The 18,403-nt window shown below is 42.2% G+C and overlaps 1 protein-coding gene across 1 annotated transcript in view; it reads right to left on the reverse strand.

Moving 5' to 3' along the window:
- The window catches only part of ppp2r5a (protein phosphatase 2, regulatory subunit B', alpha isoform), a 37,180-nt gene extending 19,006 nt beyond the window's left edge, over positions 1-18,174 (reverse strand). The window contains 2 exon segments of the mRNA XM_030344940.1: positions 6,180-6,376; positions 17,297-18,174. Coding sequence (XP_030200800.1) covers positions 6,180-6,376; positions 17,297-17,444 — 345 coding nt within the window. The 5' untranslated portion in view covers positions 17,445-18,174.
- Between the last annotated feature and the right edge of the window lie 229 nt (positions 18,175-18,403).

Here is an 18,403-nt window from a genome sequence, read left to right on the forward strand (position 1 = left end):
AATAACATCCGCTCACACCTCTCCATCACTACTGCCCTGCCCCTTCAAACTGCTGACCCACCGATTGACTCTGTCCAGACCCTCTGCTCCTTCTCCAGCATCACAAAGGAAGAGGTGGAGGACGTCATCAGGAAAATGAAGCCATCCACCTGTGCACTAGACCCCTTCCCTACAGCTCTGCTGAAGGCCAACATCTCTGCTGTCTCTCCACTCATCACCAATATCATTAACCACTCCCTCCTGGCCGGCCATATCCCATCTGCATTAAAAACTGCTGTCATCAGACCAACATTAAAAAAACCTACCTTGATCCAGAAGTCCTCTCTAACTACAGGCCCATCTCAAATCTCCCATTTCTGTCAAAAGTTCTGGAAAAAACAGTTGCAGCACAACTCCAGGATCACCTCATACAACATCACTTGTTTGAAAAATTCCAGTCTGGTTTCCGCTATGGCCACAGTACAGAAACAGCCTTGGTCAGGGTCACAAATGACCTCCTGATGGCAGCAGACACCGGCTCCCCATCTCTCTTCATCCTCCTGGACTTAACAGCTGCTTTCGATACGGTTGACCACAATATTCTCCTTCACCGCCTGCAATACACCATTGGACTATCAGGAAATGTAAAGAACTGGTTCACCTCGTACCTCACTGACAGAACTGAGCACGTTGCCCTGGGCAAAGCAAAATCACACACCAACAACGTCACCTGCGGTGTCCCCCAGGGCTCGGTGTTGGGCCCCCACACTGTTCTCACTGTACATGCTCCCCCTGGGTAGTGTCATTAGCAGGCATGGCTTGTCTTACCACTGCTATGCTGATGATACACAGCTCTACATCAGGACAACCCCCACTTCTTCTGCCCCTCTGCCAACATCCACACTGACCACCTGCCTGGAGGAGATAGAGGCGTGGATGAAGCTCAACTTCCTACAACTTAACAGCCATAAAACGGAAGCCATCCTTGTTGGCACGCCACATCAGCTCTGCTCCCCCACCATCACCAATATCACCTTCTCTGGCAAAAAAAATCCCCCTTTCCACATCCGTCACCAACCTCGGTGTTAAAATGGACCCACAACTTAATTTTGACACCCACATCAAACACCTCTGTAAGACAGCTTTATACCACCTCAGGAACATCGCCAAACTCCGCCAATCACTCACCCTGGCTGATGCAGAGAAGCTCGTCCATGCCTTTGTCTCCTCCAGGTTGGACTACTGCAATGCACTCCTCATTGGGATCCCTGGCAAGAGCATCCAGAGGCTCCAATACATTCAAAACAGTGCTGCCAGGGTCCTGATGAGGGTGCGCAAGCATGACCACATCACCCCCATCCTGAAATCACTGCACTGGCTCCCTGTCTCACTCAGAATTGAGTACAAGGTCTCCCTCCCTCACCACCAGTGCCTTCACGGACTTGCCCCCCTCTACCTTCAGGAACTCCTCACCCCCCCGACAAACTCACGTACACTCCGTTCAGGATCCACTCACACCCTCCAAACCCGACATACGAAGCTGTGCACCATGGGTGATCGGGCCTTTTCTGCTGCTGCCCCTAGACTATGGAACGCCCTCCCTGACCACCTGAGGGCTCCACAGACTACAGCTCTTTTTAAACGGAACCTCAAAACCCATCTCTTTAAAAGAGCATTTAGCTAACTTTCTTTGAGGTTCCCCCTTTTTAATAGTTTTTTGGTATTTTTTTCTCTGAAGCACTTTGAGATTCTTGAATATAAAGTGCATTATAAATAAAATTTATTATTATTATTATTATTATTATTTTTATTATTGAGATTAATGATAAATGCATACATCAGCGATAATCTAGGTAAATGAATGTCATTTCCACTATTGATGCAATAAAAAGGAGTGTGTTGAGAAACATCAATGGCTTATTAACTAGAACCACCTCTGCCATGACCTACAACATGTACTGTGACCATGGTGACTATGACAAAGATATCCGAGTGATTAGATAAACTGATTTATTCTGAGTTTTTTCTCAAAATGGTAATACCTACTGACATCTTAGACAATACAGGCTAGCTGAAGCCACCATAGTAGTTGGAAGGGAGGAGAAAAGGGGGGTTGTCAATTGGTGGCAATATGCAACCTCATCACTTGTTGGAAAATGTTGCCAAAGTAATATGAATCACACACACAATTATTTTGGCAATTAAGGTCTTGAACCTCAAACTATTTTGTTGGAAGAAATGGTGTGCATCAGCATCCTTCTGCCTACCCACAGAACGTGGGTAAGAAGGGCATCTTGTGTGCATCCCTCTCATGAGATGAGATGCTTTTTTTGTTAGGGTTAGGGTTAGATGTTATGGAGTTTTACTGCCATCAAATATTCAACAATGTCCATCAACAGCAACCTCCATAAACTGACTACAAGAGGACCAAACTAATTCATACATATATCTAGACGATCTAGAATCACAATTCATTTAGACAACGTCAGATATAAAACTAAACAATACCAAAGAATCATATATAGACCATCATGTCATATATGAAGCAATAGATGTTTGGTTAATTCACACAAACTGAATTGGTTTTACTGAAAGAATATAATAATTTCTAAGTTCAGGTTAACTAGTGATGGGTACTGAAAACTGCTATAAAAAGGGGCCTCGGCTGCAATATTACATTACTTGTATTGACTAAAAGGGGACATATTATGCCAGCACGTGAGAGAGTGATTAGTCATTTCTAGTAGGGCTGGCCCGAATTATTAGAATTGTTGAATACTCGTTCGGAAAATTAATATTCGAATTTGAATCAGTATTCGGAGCTTCCTTGTTTTTTTTTTCACGTACGTGACGTTACCAGAGCGAGGGGGGGCAAACTATAAGTGAAACCAAGCAGAGAAGCGAGAGACGTGGAGGATGAATAGATATCTTGTTTCCCTTTACATTACTACAACATTAGCGGGATCTCAGGAGGAAAAGTAACGCTTAGCGAAATGCTAACCTTAGCTTAGCGAAATGCTAACCTTAGCTTAGCGAAATGCTGACCTTAGCTTAGCTGTTTGTTTACGTTCGCTGTACAGCGCCCCTCAACTGTGACTGGCTTGCTGCAGAGTGTGAGCGTCTTAGTAATACCCGGTCAATATAATGGATATAATATGGACAAATAAGACAATCAATATTCTGTATTCGTTGTGGATTTATTATACAAATTCCCTGAAAAGATACACGTTCCAGGATGATTTGAAAAGCTCCCGTAAGGGCTGAGATGGCAGAGAGGACAGCTGATTTGGAACGGAACAACAGCTGTTCGCTTCCACGGGAAAAACTAAGGAACTCCAACTGACTTAGGCGGGCCTACTAATTAACGTTCAAAAGCTATTAAATCTTCAACAAAATATGCAGATTCTGTCAAAATCGGTTCCAGGGAGTACATGGGGATTATTAATGTTGTTTTTGATGGTGTGTTTTTCTGGAACGAATATTCGAATATTCGCTCGGAAAAACCAACAATTAGGGCCAGCCCTAATTACAAGCCCTTTTGAAAATCTGCCACTTCTGTCATCACAAGTGGGCGTGTCCACCTAGATGTATGTCGGATAGGTGAGCAACTTTAGCTTCTGTCCACTGGGTAGGCTGGTAGACTGATCTATCCAGCACAGATCAAGGTGGACACGGCAACTTGTGATGTCAGCAGAGGCAGATTTTCAAAACGGCTTATCACACTTGCACCCGGTGGTATATAAGTCACCTTAAGGAAATATATTTACTATTGATTCAAGCTAGCTTTATTTATACAACTTATATTAAGCATTTTTGCTATTTCCGAGTAACTTCCGAAATGAAACTAAATTCAAAACTCTCCCTGTCCAAGCTGGTCCTTAAAAGTTGGGAGCGGGGCCCTCTACTTTCTCTAACATGGTGAAATTAAGGCAATATATTTTCTATACATTTTTGATAGATCAGCTTTATGATACTTATATTAGGGGTCTCCCCAAATAACGCAGCCTGAAAGTGGCGCTTTACCAAAATGTACATTTTTAGTATCCAAGAGGCAGTTTTAGAGGAAATAAGTAAATAGATCAATCAGAATACATTTCCTTCTTCCCAATCTGGTGCAATTGGGCTGTTTGGCTTGTTGTCATTTAAATATAGTCACCTTTAAATAGAGAGGTCAAATGACACAATTGTACAAGGGGTTTCCAAGATATCTTTGTGTCTCATCAAGTCAATATTGTAGATTTTTCATTGGATTTGTTTTATTTGGAGGTTAACTCCACCTCTTGCTGTAATTCACTTAATTTTCATCAAATATTGACCCAGCTACCTAGATGATGTGCTGTGGCCCTACAGTAATATAGTTTACTCTAGGGGTGTAACGGTACACGTATTTGTACCGAACTTTCATGGTACAGGCACTTCGGAGCGGTTACAGAGGTGTACCGCGGAACGTAAATGTGGCGGACATAGCGTTACTATGGCGAATGTAAATGCTTCTTTTGCCCTGCGGAATTTAAAACTTGAACTCGGAGTTCCACCCGGACCGTTTAGCCAAAGTTTACTACTCTGACTCTGTAATGCGACTTCATAACTACGGAGACCCCTAAGCAGCTCTCCGTTGGGATGTCGGATACGCAATGCAATTCGCCACCCGATCTATCTTATATGCGACTACAAACCATGTAAGCAGTGTTGTAAATAAACTTCTAAAGCTTTTCAAATCTTATTTGGTGTTTTATTGGTCCTAAAGGTGAGAAGTAAACAATGTACAAAGTAATTAAGGTGTAAAGTCAAACCAGAGAAGTGATTCCGGAAATGAATTTGTTAGAGGACCAATCACAGCCCTTGCCGTCTCCGTTGCGTCGACCAATAGGTCCATGACGTCGACAGATAGTTAAAAAATATTGGACGCTCTCCGGCTATGGAGAAGGCTCTCCGTTTCTACGTACAGCACTTTAACATGCACACGCTAGAGATGGGCAACGATCGTCAAATAGTCGGAATCACATAGAATATCGAATAATGATAATAATTGAGAAATGCAAATGCCATAGCCAAGTTTATTGGTGTTTTCATTGCTGCTGATCTACGGCCATTCTCCGTTGTTGATAAGCAAGCAGTTTTTTATAATTTTCCCCTTTACCATGAACCGTACCGTGACTTAAAAACCGAGGCAAGTACCGAACCGTGACTTTTGTGTACCGTTACACCCCTAGTTTACTCTAACCAAGAAGTATCCACATGAATTATTTCACTTCCACAATAATTTCACAGGTGTCATCATTCTTTTGGTAGCAAGATTACATATCATAGCCCTGGCAGTTGTGGTGATATAAAATACTTACTTTGGGTATACTACTTATAAAAAATAAATTGGCCTAGTGATGTAGAGTTTATAGTACTGGATCGATAAGAGTACCATTAAAGTACCGGATCGATAAGCAGTATCGTTCAGAGTAATGGTATCGTTAAAATCTCAACGATACCCATACCCCTTAGGTTAACACACTATTTTCTGATGGAATTAACAGTTAAGGGCAAAAATAAGTGTTCAATAGTTATATATAAATAAAATATATCATTGGGTCACGTTTCTATTGATAATAATTTCATCAACCAATCAACAAACAAACCTCACAAAATGTTGTCCTTGTTCTGGCTCTTTCCTAGAGCCGGCCCACCTGCTCATACATTATGATACTAAGCATACAGAAGGTTGTCTAAAGAAATGAGACCAGCGGCAGGTGATGACGGAGATTAATGCCTTCAGCCCAAAGGTAATCTGAGGTCCCCTTGACTCATCTGAGCCAAGGCACAGTCTAATCACCCTGGAAGGAGAGCTTCATTGCACACACTCAAATCATCGCAACAATGGCTACAGCAATTACATTATACCATGATTTCTTATCGTTTCTGGGGCGAAAAAAGGACAGGCATAACTTGCTCGGTTTCGACACGCACTTTGCAAACATACCCTGGTCTCTTGGTCATAACACGAGTGTGGTCTGCGGCTTAAAAAATGTAAAACAGACTATACAGACTCACAGAGATGTGCTGAGAACCGATGCCCTTTACTGACACATTTGTAACATACCTTAAAATTCGCCACACTTTTCCTTTTTTTTTTGTGGTGACATTTTGAGTGGTGTGGCACATAACATATCACTGAGGTAACTCATGAAATCACACATAAGGGTACTCACCATACTAGTGATCTCTGGGTAGGCGGTCTCGACCAGCACCCCCCTGTTGGTGGAGACATATTCCACCAGTTCGTTGAGGGTGGCCCTCTTGATCTCTTTGCTCTTCAGGTCTATGACGGAATCCATGAAGTCAAAGAGCATGCAGCACTGCTGAAGCTTCTGGGTGAACAGCTCTTGCTGCTCAGTGGATGGAACATCTGGAGGCAAAGAGAGACCACAAAGAGACTGAGGTCACCTGGGGTGTCAACAACAGAGATAGGAGTGGTAATGACTATCTGTCCAAGGCCAACACAGAATAATGTGGCGATATTCCACCAAGACGGCGACTTCAGGTTGAGTGATGATGGTGCAATGATGAATATGCTTTCACCAACTCTGATGATATTTTCTACATTGCTACATCCCTATGTTTGGTGTTTATTCAACCAGGATACGATTTGAGATATCTTTTTTCTAAAAAGTGTTCCGGCCTAGATAGGCAGCAGAAGTTCAGTACATCATGTCACAGACGGTCCATAACAAGCAATATTCAAAAACAAAAACTACAAAAGACAAAGAATAACAAACATGAGCTCTGAGTACAATAGAGCATTTAGAAAGGCAAGAAAGTATTTTCAAGTCAAGGAATCTGCTGCAATGTCTTTCATGAAGATTCAAAAACACCAAGCAAGACATGATCCTTCACCTTCATACCACTTGGTAGGGCAGGGGCCATAGCCCTTTGATCAGTCAAACGTATGACTGCCGTCAAACACTGGCTAATCTTGGATCCAGAAGCTTGTCAATTCTTTAGCCGAACATCTGGGGGGGGGGGAATACTGCACAGGGCTGCACTTGATACCAGCTCATGCCAGATGTTCATTTACGGAGGGTTTCCTGTTAGGGCTGCAACAACGAATCGATAACCTCTAAATCTCCAGTGGAGATTTGAAGGTTGATGAAGGAAATATGTATTATAAATGTGCAAAAAAAATTGAAATCGGTTCATCCTAGCCTGAGAAAAGGCAGAAAGTGTCTCTCTGGCTCAAAAGTAAGAAATCCTCCAACTACCACAGTGCATTGCGCTCGCTGCACCGCCAGTCTGTTTCCGTTTGGAGGGGGAAGGGCCCATGGTCCTAGCGCGAGTGTTAGCGTGAGCTAACTTTGTGTAAACATATCCTGTGATACGTTGACTAGTTTAGACTTCTGCCCTCGTTTTTTCAAACGCATCATTTGTGTATTACTGCACAGCATAAAAACATTGGTAATTACAGTAGCTCAGCATATCAAGTATTTGTACTCAACCTTTTCTCCCCAGTTTAAATAAGTGTTTGTCTTACACAGTAGGCCTACTTTAGTATAACAGCACTTGGGTTAGTAAACAAATCACAACAACCAACATGAATTTGAAGTTTTATTCATGAAAAAATATGAAATATTTACAAAAATAAAACGTGTAGTGTGCGTTGTCAAGAGTCAAAATAGTCACAGCTCATCTTGAGCATCTACCGTCTCCTGGTAGCCACGGTACTGCCCATCTTGTGCTGGGTAATTAGCTCTGATGGCCTGGACAACACAGGAAGCCGATACTGTCTACGAAAGAAAGAGAACAACATTAGCAAAGCAAGATAAATTATGCCTTGAGTAGCCTATACAGCATTAAACAGACTTCAAGTTAACATAACGTAGCCTATGATCTGCCAATAAGATCGGCTACTATCGGATAGCTAGATTGTCACGTTCCCCAGGACTCAAAACTATTGTAGCCAATGTGTTAGTAAAAAAACAAACACTTACTCTATACTCAGACGTCCGTTTCTCCTGGCGGGCTTTTGCTGGCGTTTCCAGTACAATTTCTGGGTCCGGAAATATGTATCCAATACCCAACTGTTCAGATGAGGCGTAAAGGCTGGGGTACGAAATTCAGTTGATCGACAACAAACACGTCCGTGTCATCCTCAGATTCCGTGATCTCGTCCAGAAGAAATTGGCACCGCTGGAATTCTCGGCAGCAGACCGACTCTTGTTCTGTGTCCATTGGCGCACAGTGAGAGCACAGGCTCCACCAATCCGCCCCAGCTCGAGCCATTGCGGGCTCCTCGTCTGCGGCAGGCAGGGCGTCTGCCTCGGCTGTAGCGGCGGCAGCTTCAGCCGCCTCCCATTCCTCCATAGCTCTCAGCTGCTCATCGCTATATTGTGGCTCATAAAGGTAGCCACAAACATCCGTTTCTAACATAACTTCTTCAAAATCCCAAACCTCCATATTGTGTCCGTCGGCGTATTCAGTACCTTCGGCCAGGTTTTCTGCAGGTGAAGTCTAACTCACTGGCACTGATCTGTGACAGGTCTGTTTGCGCATTAGGTCCCACCCCCTATGGGCGGGTTTGAAAGGGTGGGACTAGTAGTGCTTATAGTCTCAATAGAAATCCCCCCCTTGTATTTCCTTCTGGCAATGACGCAACATGACGATTTTTGCGTCATTGCCAGAAGAAAGTGTAAGAGGTAAATACGGATTTCTCCCGTCTCATGGGAAAATGAGATAGTGTTGCATGACCATTCAAAAATATGATTGGGTTTCTAACAATGCAAAGCTTAATGCAAATGGGTGGAGTGTTCCTTTAAATTTTAGCTTAACTTGTAACTTGGCTACATGGAAGTTTAGTTTGTGTGTGCTTCAGATGGCATATTTTATGAAGCCCTCAATCCACTGAAGCAGCACTCTGGAGATAGCGCCGTAGTCGCTGTAGTCGTGCAGCTGTGAGCAGCCCCATGGCACCGTGGCTTATCCCAACAGGTGTAGTCTGGTTTCACCTCTGAGTTTTTGCTTGGTAGTAATATTTTTCATTTTGAAAGATCAAAGTCCTGACAGCATTATCGACAAACAGATAACCTATTTGACCGTTTTTTTTAGTCCCTTCCAATCGATGGTCGGCTCCATCCCGTTGGTTGTGGTTCTGCCTTGTTGTTTCCCGTAGAGACCAACGTGTGCCGAGACACCCCCCAGGAACACATTAGGTCCAAACTCATTTGAAGCAAAGAGGTGAAATAAGTGATGATTTGCAGTCATCAAATAAAAGGGTTTCCTCAATAATCAATCCAATCAATAACCCTAACCCCATCATAGATGAACGGCAACTCATCCATCATGCATTTAATTAGGTTTAATTGTTTAAGAGAAACAACTTCATTGTTTCCATCTGTTTTTCTCTTAAATTTGCTGGGGGCCTCACACTGTGGAGCCACTGCTGGAGGGCATTCCAGACAGAAGGCGCAGGCTGCACAAAGAGACAGCTGAATAAGTCCTTGGAACGGAGGTAAATAACTGCCATCTTTCTCGACAATCAGTTTGTATGGCTACAATAGGGGGGAGGAGACCCAGGTTGGCTTTATACATTTATAAAACGGTGTGCCAACCTTTCATCTGAGGTTAGTGTTTATGGAAAGCAGGAAGAGGCCTCTACACTGCTCTTTAGAGGAATTAGCATTGGCAGAATTGGACAAGATATTCCAGCATCCCTAGTTTACAAAGAGACACGTCTTAACAAGTGGGAAAGTTGAATGGTTGTCCTCAGTTACGTCATGTTACCCTTGCAATAAAAATAAGGCTGCGTAATGATACGTTTCTTAAACGGTGCAAAACTCATTATTACATGAATATGAAACATGGTTTTATCACACAAACACTGCCCAGTGGTGTGGGGCTTCAATTAACATTAGAGTCCTTTCATGGATGAATAATCAAGTGTTCGTTCAGCAATATTACGAAATGTCCGTCTGGCCACAAGCACTTTAAGAAGCACATGGCAGCGGGCCAGAAGTACAACGACACATTGTAAACCCTGCTCTGTTCAGGCTCGGTGCCTCCCTGCAGTGGAGGCTAGAGGCTCGGGGGGCGAGTACGTGGAGAACCAGGCCATGAAGCCTCAATAACCAAACAGTGAAAGGGTTTGAGGTGTTGCTAAATAAGATGCCCTCCAAGAACCACTCCTATAGATTGAGAACTAACATACACAAGGAGAAATCTGCAATTGAGATGCATCTGGCCTGGGGTGTATCAATATTAACTACAAGATAAATAATGATATTGATAGCTCCATTTTGTGTGATATTAGAGGACCTTCAATGTATTCAAGCTGAGTAATAAGTAATACACAGATACCCACTCTTAATTCACCCACAGGTAAAACATGGCAGAGGTTTCAGAATAATGGAGAACAGGCAAGCTGAGTTGCAGATTCTTCTTCTTATTGGGGGAGAACACATTCTCATTATGTAACGAGGCAGTGCAGCATTGGGGAGCACAGGAAAAGCAGGTGCTGCCAGAAAAACACCAGGCCAGCCTCACAGATAATGAAGCAATGTTCCAAAAGCGGTGAAGGCTGACAAAAAGTACTGACGCAACCGGACCCTACCGGCTCACACTATCTGCTGCCGCTCTGGGAAGTCAATATTAAGCGTTGAAATAGATCCAGTCTGGTTGCTATAGTCAGCACTCTCCACGTGTATCTTTCCAAAACTGATGCAGCCTAAAGAGGGTAGTGTTGTTCGGAAATGGCCAGCAAGCGCTATAGCAACAGGAAGAGCCCGATCCAATTCTCTGAGCCCTAACCGTGGTGGTTGGTAACATAAGGGCATATTTTGCATTCCTTCCTTGTGTGCACAAGAAAAAAAAAGAAGAAGAAAGAAATGGCTTGCTTCAGAAGCATCATTGCTTTTGGGCAGGTGTGTTGGGTCTAAATCTTGTGCGTGATGGACAGCTGGTTGGAATCCAGGCCATCTAGCGAGTGTATCACCTGAGCCTGCACAAGACATTTAGAACATGAAGACATTTTTGTAGGCCTCTACATTAAAATAACAATGGGTTAAGCACTCCTGTCTGCGTACATGGGGAATGGTGTTCAGTTTAATAGTGGTCAGCGATGCAGAATTTCTGCCACATCTCATACGGTCCCAGAAAGGGAATCTGTAATAGAACTAAATCAAAGTAATCTTGACCTCACAGGCATATCCTACAGAGATGCACCCAATAGGAATCATGGATCCCATTGCGAATATCGGTTTACACTGAAGGTTATATCATCCCCACAACTCAATAGTTACACTTGAAAGCCAAGTCAGAAAAGTATTCCCATCCATATTTAACACTGAGGCAGTCATCTTCCTTCTCCCACACACAGAATCATGACAGATACATGGAGTTGAAATGAATGCCGGATGTATGCAAGCCAATGTTGTTGTGGTGAGGGGATATGAGCAAATCTATGGTGTAGACGTCCGCAATTGCCTTCCATTCAAGCAACTCTGCCTTATTGGTAGCGGTTTATATTTAGTGCGTTTATTTTGGGATGCTGCCGGGCCGGCAAAGAAACACAACATAATGTAGTTGGCAGGACAATACGCATTCAAACAAACACTAGTAGTTATACAGAAACCCCATTTGTACTGCAAATTGTATCCTGGTATTTGCAGAAAACTACCAGGAAGGTCAGAATTCCAATGTGCACTTGAGTACCATGCAAAATGTACAACAAACATTTGTATTCTGTATTGGCCCTCCTACGTTTACCATGTATAAAGTGCACTTGTGGTGCCCAGTAACATTAAGTGCAAGAGTAGCCAGCCAGAACAAGACCAAAACAAGTGAAATGGAGGATATGCTGGCCAGATGACCTATAAGCCTGCCTGTAGCTCTAGCAGCATTATCTTAATACAAAAACATGGAGCTGGTAGCCAGTTTTAAAAAAGGGTACATGTTTTATTTTCCTCACACATAGCTCTTTTGCATTATGATATACAACTCAATGTAACTCCATGATACGTTGATCTATAAAACAATTTAGCATTGGCAAACAGTTGTGGCAAACTATTCAACTATTCAAACTATTCAATTATTCCACTTAATTTGTTTCTATTAGCATAATTTAATTTGCATTAAAACAAACATTATGTACATAAAAGTTATGCAAATGTCCATTGAACTTACTGCACTATTTCGATTTTTCTGCAGACACATTCTGGTCACACAACAGTGCAAATTTTAAACTGCTACCCTCGCTCTTCCAACACCTCAAGGACAAAAAGTTCTTGATTAATAGGCAATGGAATTTCAGTCTAGGTTGGGGGTGAAATGGTGCAAGTTTTAATAAGCAGTGAGAAAGTATAAAATATGCTGAATCTCAACTACTGCCACAAAATAAGTTGGCGTTTCAGTCAGACCAGATCAATGTTTCCACCTTTTGCAAAGAGATACCCATTCACAGAGGCAACATCATGATACCAGGAGGCCGTTTTATTTTGTGCTTACGTGAGTGAGCATCCCATTAAATGGACCAAGACAAGCGTAAACACGGTCAAACAGAACCGTAACACTGGAAACAATGATTTGTTATTTTGACACAAGGCCGGAAACAAGGTGACCCAAAATTGAAAGCAGCTCTGGATAACTTGAAAAGAGAGAGGCAACATTACACACATTTTGCCATCCTGAGGTCAAAAACGGCTACGGTTCCTGACAATGAATTTCCTTTATTCTGCAATCTAAAGTATCAGCGGCATTCATTCAGCCTGCATTTCCCAGAAAGCTGAAACTATGTGAAGTAGCAGTCAACTGGAATCCTCAAGTGCCAGGACATGTGCAGGCGACATGCATGAGTGACGACTAGAAAAATGGAGTGACAGCAGCCTACTGTAGGCTAAATGTGACTGTTAATGCATGACATGCCACGTAGGCCACATCACTTTGCTGGGGCTGCTGAACTGGTTTGGCATGAGACTGCAGTTCACACGCTGCTCTTTACACTCCATGTATGTCACAACAGAAGTAGAAACAGCTTTTGACAGCCCCAATGTAACCAATCAATACAAACAAGAAGCTTAGCAAAACAACAAATTTCCTCAAACTGTGAACACGGCATGGATTAAAACACCGTGCATTACAGCGCAGACTCTGTTACAATGTGCGCAAGTAAGAATCAAAGTCTTCATCCCTTCTGGTTTCTTATAAACATCCAGTGCCACACCGTAAACAGTAACCATCAGGATTAATTTGGACAAGCTACAAACACACAAGTACCATGGCAGGGGGCCACAGCTTCCTACCTCTGTCCACCCACAATCAAGATGAAGGGGGGGGGGGGGAAGACGATCAAAGGAAGGCCTCAATACGGACGCCCATCAACTCTGCTTTCTTGTAAAGCCTAGTTTGTCACCAAGAATTGCTCACAATACTTCACGTGGATAGTGTGAAACTGGAGCATGAGAAGTCTCTGGGAAAGACAAATGTCAGATAATATGGTCAAGAGAGGTCAGGCAACATGTACACGAGGCAAGCACAGGGTTGAACCACTTCATAGTCTTTCTGTAAGGCCTAAAAAAAAAAAGTTTGGTTCCTGTTGGTTGTCAGTTGAGGTCATGGGTAGGTAGGGAATTTATTTTATTTTTTTATTTTATTTTTTCCAGCGGCAGCGAATGATAAGTAGGTTGTTTTCATTTATAAACGAGAGAATGCGCTCATCCTTGTACAGAATGAAGAGGTGCTGTACAAAAACGTAATTATAGTTTGCATTTTTTTTTTTTAAAGCTCATAAAATAATTTGGGTCGCACACAAATGGACAGGGTCGGTCGGAAACCGGAACCAAACAAAAAAATTTTTTAGGCCTAAAATAAATATTGCCCTTCTCTGCCTTTTATAAAAATACATTCAGAATCTGCAACAGAAAATCAGCAGAAGCTTTTTATTTCTGAATCTATGTGCAGTAAGTAAGGTGGCTAATTGGTTTCAAAATAATAATCTATTAACTAATTTCTAGATGCATAATTTTTCCTTTGGTGTAGCGTGCATCACCAATTCCAATCACAATGTGATTAGCAGATCAAAAATATGAATGGATTTGCCAGTGGACACGACAATGGAAACAAGACAATCAATAGGCCAATAATTGATGTGACAGAAGTGTTTATGAGCCGAGTGAGAGGACAGTGTGCCCCTTGGGATGGGATGGTGTGAACAACACTGACTGCACCGTACTAAAGTGTACGTGCAAAGTCCATATGCTGTCAGATATGAAACTACAATTGGAGATAATAAAAATGATTATATACCAGTTAAACGAGTGCATGGAAAACCTCTGAAAAAAACAGAGAACCGAACAGTATAGAACAAAATGGAACAGCTGAATATATAATCAATTGTATATAGTTACTCACTACCCTAGTACTAAAATTAGATAGATGATAACACCCCCTGGAGTAGAATTAACCTTCATTCTACTTAGTCGTGGTGGGCTCAGCACAAATAACCCACAGACGGAAATACAGGCCTCAATGAAGCGGTCTATCTTGGGAAAGTAAAAATTTGCCTGGCTGCCTCGCAAGGCTTCTGGCTGCCATGGCAACTATTTCGGTGGGAGAATGAGTCATCTTTTCAATGTCTGTCAGAGACAACAGCGGCTATGAGCACTCTGGGCTCTCTGCTGAAGGAAGGAAGAGCATTCTCACTGCCTCACGTCCATTACAATTTGATGCATGATGAATCTTGCATTAAGATCACCGGTGGGAAACCGCTAGGCATTTATATGATGGCTATGATTATATCCTGGAAAATGTCAATTATGCATCAACAGTAAAATAGCAAAGATATCAGAAAAAGTGTATTCTTTGTGTATATATATATTTTTATTTATCGCCAACTCAATGCTTTAAATTAATATTAAGGTCACCATCAGTCCCTCTACATAAATTTTAGACTAGAGCATTCTAAAATATGAATAGTAAATCGACACTATATTCACAAAACACTACATGTCCTAAGCAGTCCGTCTCAAATCAAAATGTTACAGAGTATTCCATCCCATGGTGCTAAGGCTAGTGATATAGCCTAGCTGCTATACACAGTGCCACTGAGAGGTGATTTGATTATGCAAGTCATGGTCACCAACACAATCTCCTCACATTCAGCAACATTCAGTTAGCGTGGTTAAATAACCCAGATAAACTTTTAAGTACATGGATTGGATCAGCAGAGATTATCCAAGCCAGACCAATAATTGTGAGAAACTTGAAGCATGTGCGTTGCCAGACAAACGTCAGCTAGAGGAACGCTCTTTACGGTGCTCAGATGGACACTGTCCATCTGGACCTTGAATCCTGATATGAAGCACACCTTGATACGGGAGTGCGTCACTGATAATGTCGCAAAAGACATAGAAATTAGGTTCAGGTTAAATTGTTCAATCAAACACGTGCAGTTAAGCTTGACATGTAAAGGGAAAGAAAGCCACCTTATTTTAAGCATGTTTTCCATCATTCAATACTTAAGCCAGAAATTGTAAATATGAACAGCAGGACAGTGAAAAATGTGTTTTATTTAATGCTGACGTAGCACTTTGTTTAGGGCTCTGCAAATGAAAAGTCATGAATGAACATTTTTATTTCCAAACAAACCGCACAAAATGATTTAGTGGTTACTCTAGTTAAAAACAAACCAGCCCAGCATCATCAGGCCTATGATGGGAGAAAACACAACACTAGTTGATTATACCAACAAAGCCAATAGGGGTATATGGGCACTGCAGCATGCCATGCTTGATCAAGTTGGGCTTGTTCTTTGTGCATGGTGGTCTAGACGAGTGTATGCAGGGTCAAGGCCTTTGAGGAATTTCTACATGCAATAATTACTGATATGATAACTCATCATATTTTGTTTCATTTTTACTGGTATGAGCAAACAACTTAACATTCTTGAAACAGCTTTCTCTAAAATCAGTAGGATGCTAAATGTTTTTTAAGCATTTTGAATCAGGCAACTCACCTCAATTGATGGGTTACAAAATTAAATGTGACATGGTACACACAAGCCGATATCGGCTAAAGCGATACAGAGAAGTGATGTTTATTTAATAGAGGAGAAACTAGTGGGTGCAATAATAAGTAACATATTAGACAGTATAATCCATCATGGTGTCAGGAACTTGTATATGCATTTCTCCAACTGACTGTCCTCTTTATGAACCCAACATTGGTTTACTCATACGGGCAACTCTGCCTCACATACCAATTAATAACAAGCCATAATGTGACCTCTTGACCAAGCATGTATTAATCTACCAATCCTTTACAGTAAAGATTTATCAACATTTTGGGCTACACTATAACTGGGCAACACCCCAATGGTCCCATAGACACAAAGGCCCTACAGAAATATACACTCAGGTCGACCTCATGACTTGTTTTAGTGTTAGATAAATAGCCACCAGGATGTACTTTTGGTAGGACAACTAGCATTCAGTTTATTATTATGAAGGCTCATGCTACTCAACACATTCTTCAATTTGACGAAGCAAACTCAAAATTTGCTGCAAGCCATCTACAGCTTGCACATACTAGTATGCAAGCGAGATACGCACACAGCCGTTGGATGCTAGCTATTGAGAAAACTTGCAAGCTTATCGGCACACATCTAATAATAGCCTCACATCACTTGCAATTTACTCCAGATGCTATTCAGTCTCCCACACAAACCCCTCATTAATTTGCCACTGTATGACTGAACTTCAGTTACACCGTTAATGAATTCTGCTCAAGCAGCCAACCTGATGACCAGCCTTGTCAACAAGAAACTAGGTAATGGGAGGATGCTGTGCATAATAGGATCACTGTGTAAGAGGAATGTGCATAGAATTGAGGCTAGCCCTTGACATCCATGTTTTTTTAAATATTATACAATTAGCTCTGCGCAATGTCCAACATCAAAATAACAATGTGTCATACAATGAGTAGCATACAGTAATCATCCAATTGGCCAGCATACTAATTACTAGACGAAAACAGTATGTAACAACGTGTCTCCTTGATGGATCCACGTACAACACACATGTCCCCCACAGTGTAAGAATATGTATAAAAGTTTGGATGACTTCGCCAACACGATTGTCAAACACATCCTCGTGTCGCCATCTCGACACCAGGGTGTGTATTTAACACACAAATAAACGATCAAAACCCTAGTATTTCCAGGCAGATGTTAGAGAAAGGACATACTATATGCCATTTAACATGGCAAAACCAATTAAGGGCTAACACTATAGTATTTCCAGGCAGATGTTGGATAAAGGCCATAATGTATAAAGTGGTACCGTACCTTTGAGCTGAGGCAGAGGCGACAGCTCCACCAGGGCGCTCTGGGTCCTGAACTGGGAAGACCCTTGGGATTTTCTCTGTTTCTGGGCCTTCCTCATAGATTTCCTGGTGAAACCGTCCACTTTCTCTGATGCAGAGATAGCCGACATTTTTAGGCGTGAACTGGAAAACTGAACTTTTGTGAAACTATATAAAAAAAAAGACTATATCAAATAAGAGGCTGCAGTCCTCGTGTATTCTTCCATGCGTATTAGTGTCGATGAGCCAGCCGGGGATCGGACTCTACTCTGTGTGATCCAACATGGTCGGTTCAGATCGGGCTCTGACAGTCTCCAAAACCTGCGGCATTCGGCCCCCTTTCGGCAGATGGATCGTGAGCCTCGCTATTTATTAACAAAACTCGCCAGGACAACTCATCCAAGTCGACGGATGCAGTGTTCAATAGGAAAAAACACACCGTTTTTTATCTCTATATGCCGCATTAACATGACTGAAAAACGGCGTACCTGTTGCAAAACGTATTACATGCATATAAGAGGAAAAGTTGTTCCCCCCACTTGGCAATAAGGGGTTTAAGTGAGCTGAGGTTCAGAGCCGAGGGCTAGCGTACCATAGCTAATGTTAGCGTGCTAGCGTTAGCCGATGTTAACATAGCCCCGCTACGACGATAGTTTACGAATTCGGTGGATAAGGAAAGTTAATACGAGGAACTTCCTTTGATTTCGCGAGAGCACCAGTGCACGGATAGTAGTTACTAACGACGTAGTTACAGAGGATCTCGAGTACACCACATTAACCGAACTGTTGTGACTGTAGAAAGCACATTCAACCTTGCAATTCCACCGTTGTCTTTACCGTCTGGTGGACTGCAGTGTGACAGCTGTACGTCACTGACTGGCAGCCCGGCCGCCCAATCACAGACCAGAACCTTTAAAACCTTAAACTTTTTAGACGAATAGGATTACTGTAAACGAACAGTAACCATGTGATATGTGAAAACAAATAGTGACCTTTTGCAGTCTGTAGAAATTGCTTTGTTACATCAATGGTTCTACCTCCTAATAATGTGTTTGAGCAAATTGTTTATAAATGCAATGTATAGGAATCC

This window comes from Gadus morhua, chromosome 21, assembly GCF_902167405.1.
Source record: "Gadus morhua chromosome 21, gadMor3.0, whole genome shotgun sequence".
Lineage (NCBI taxonomy): Eukaryota > Metazoa > Chordata > Actinopteri > Gadiformes > Gadidae > Gadus > Gadus morhua.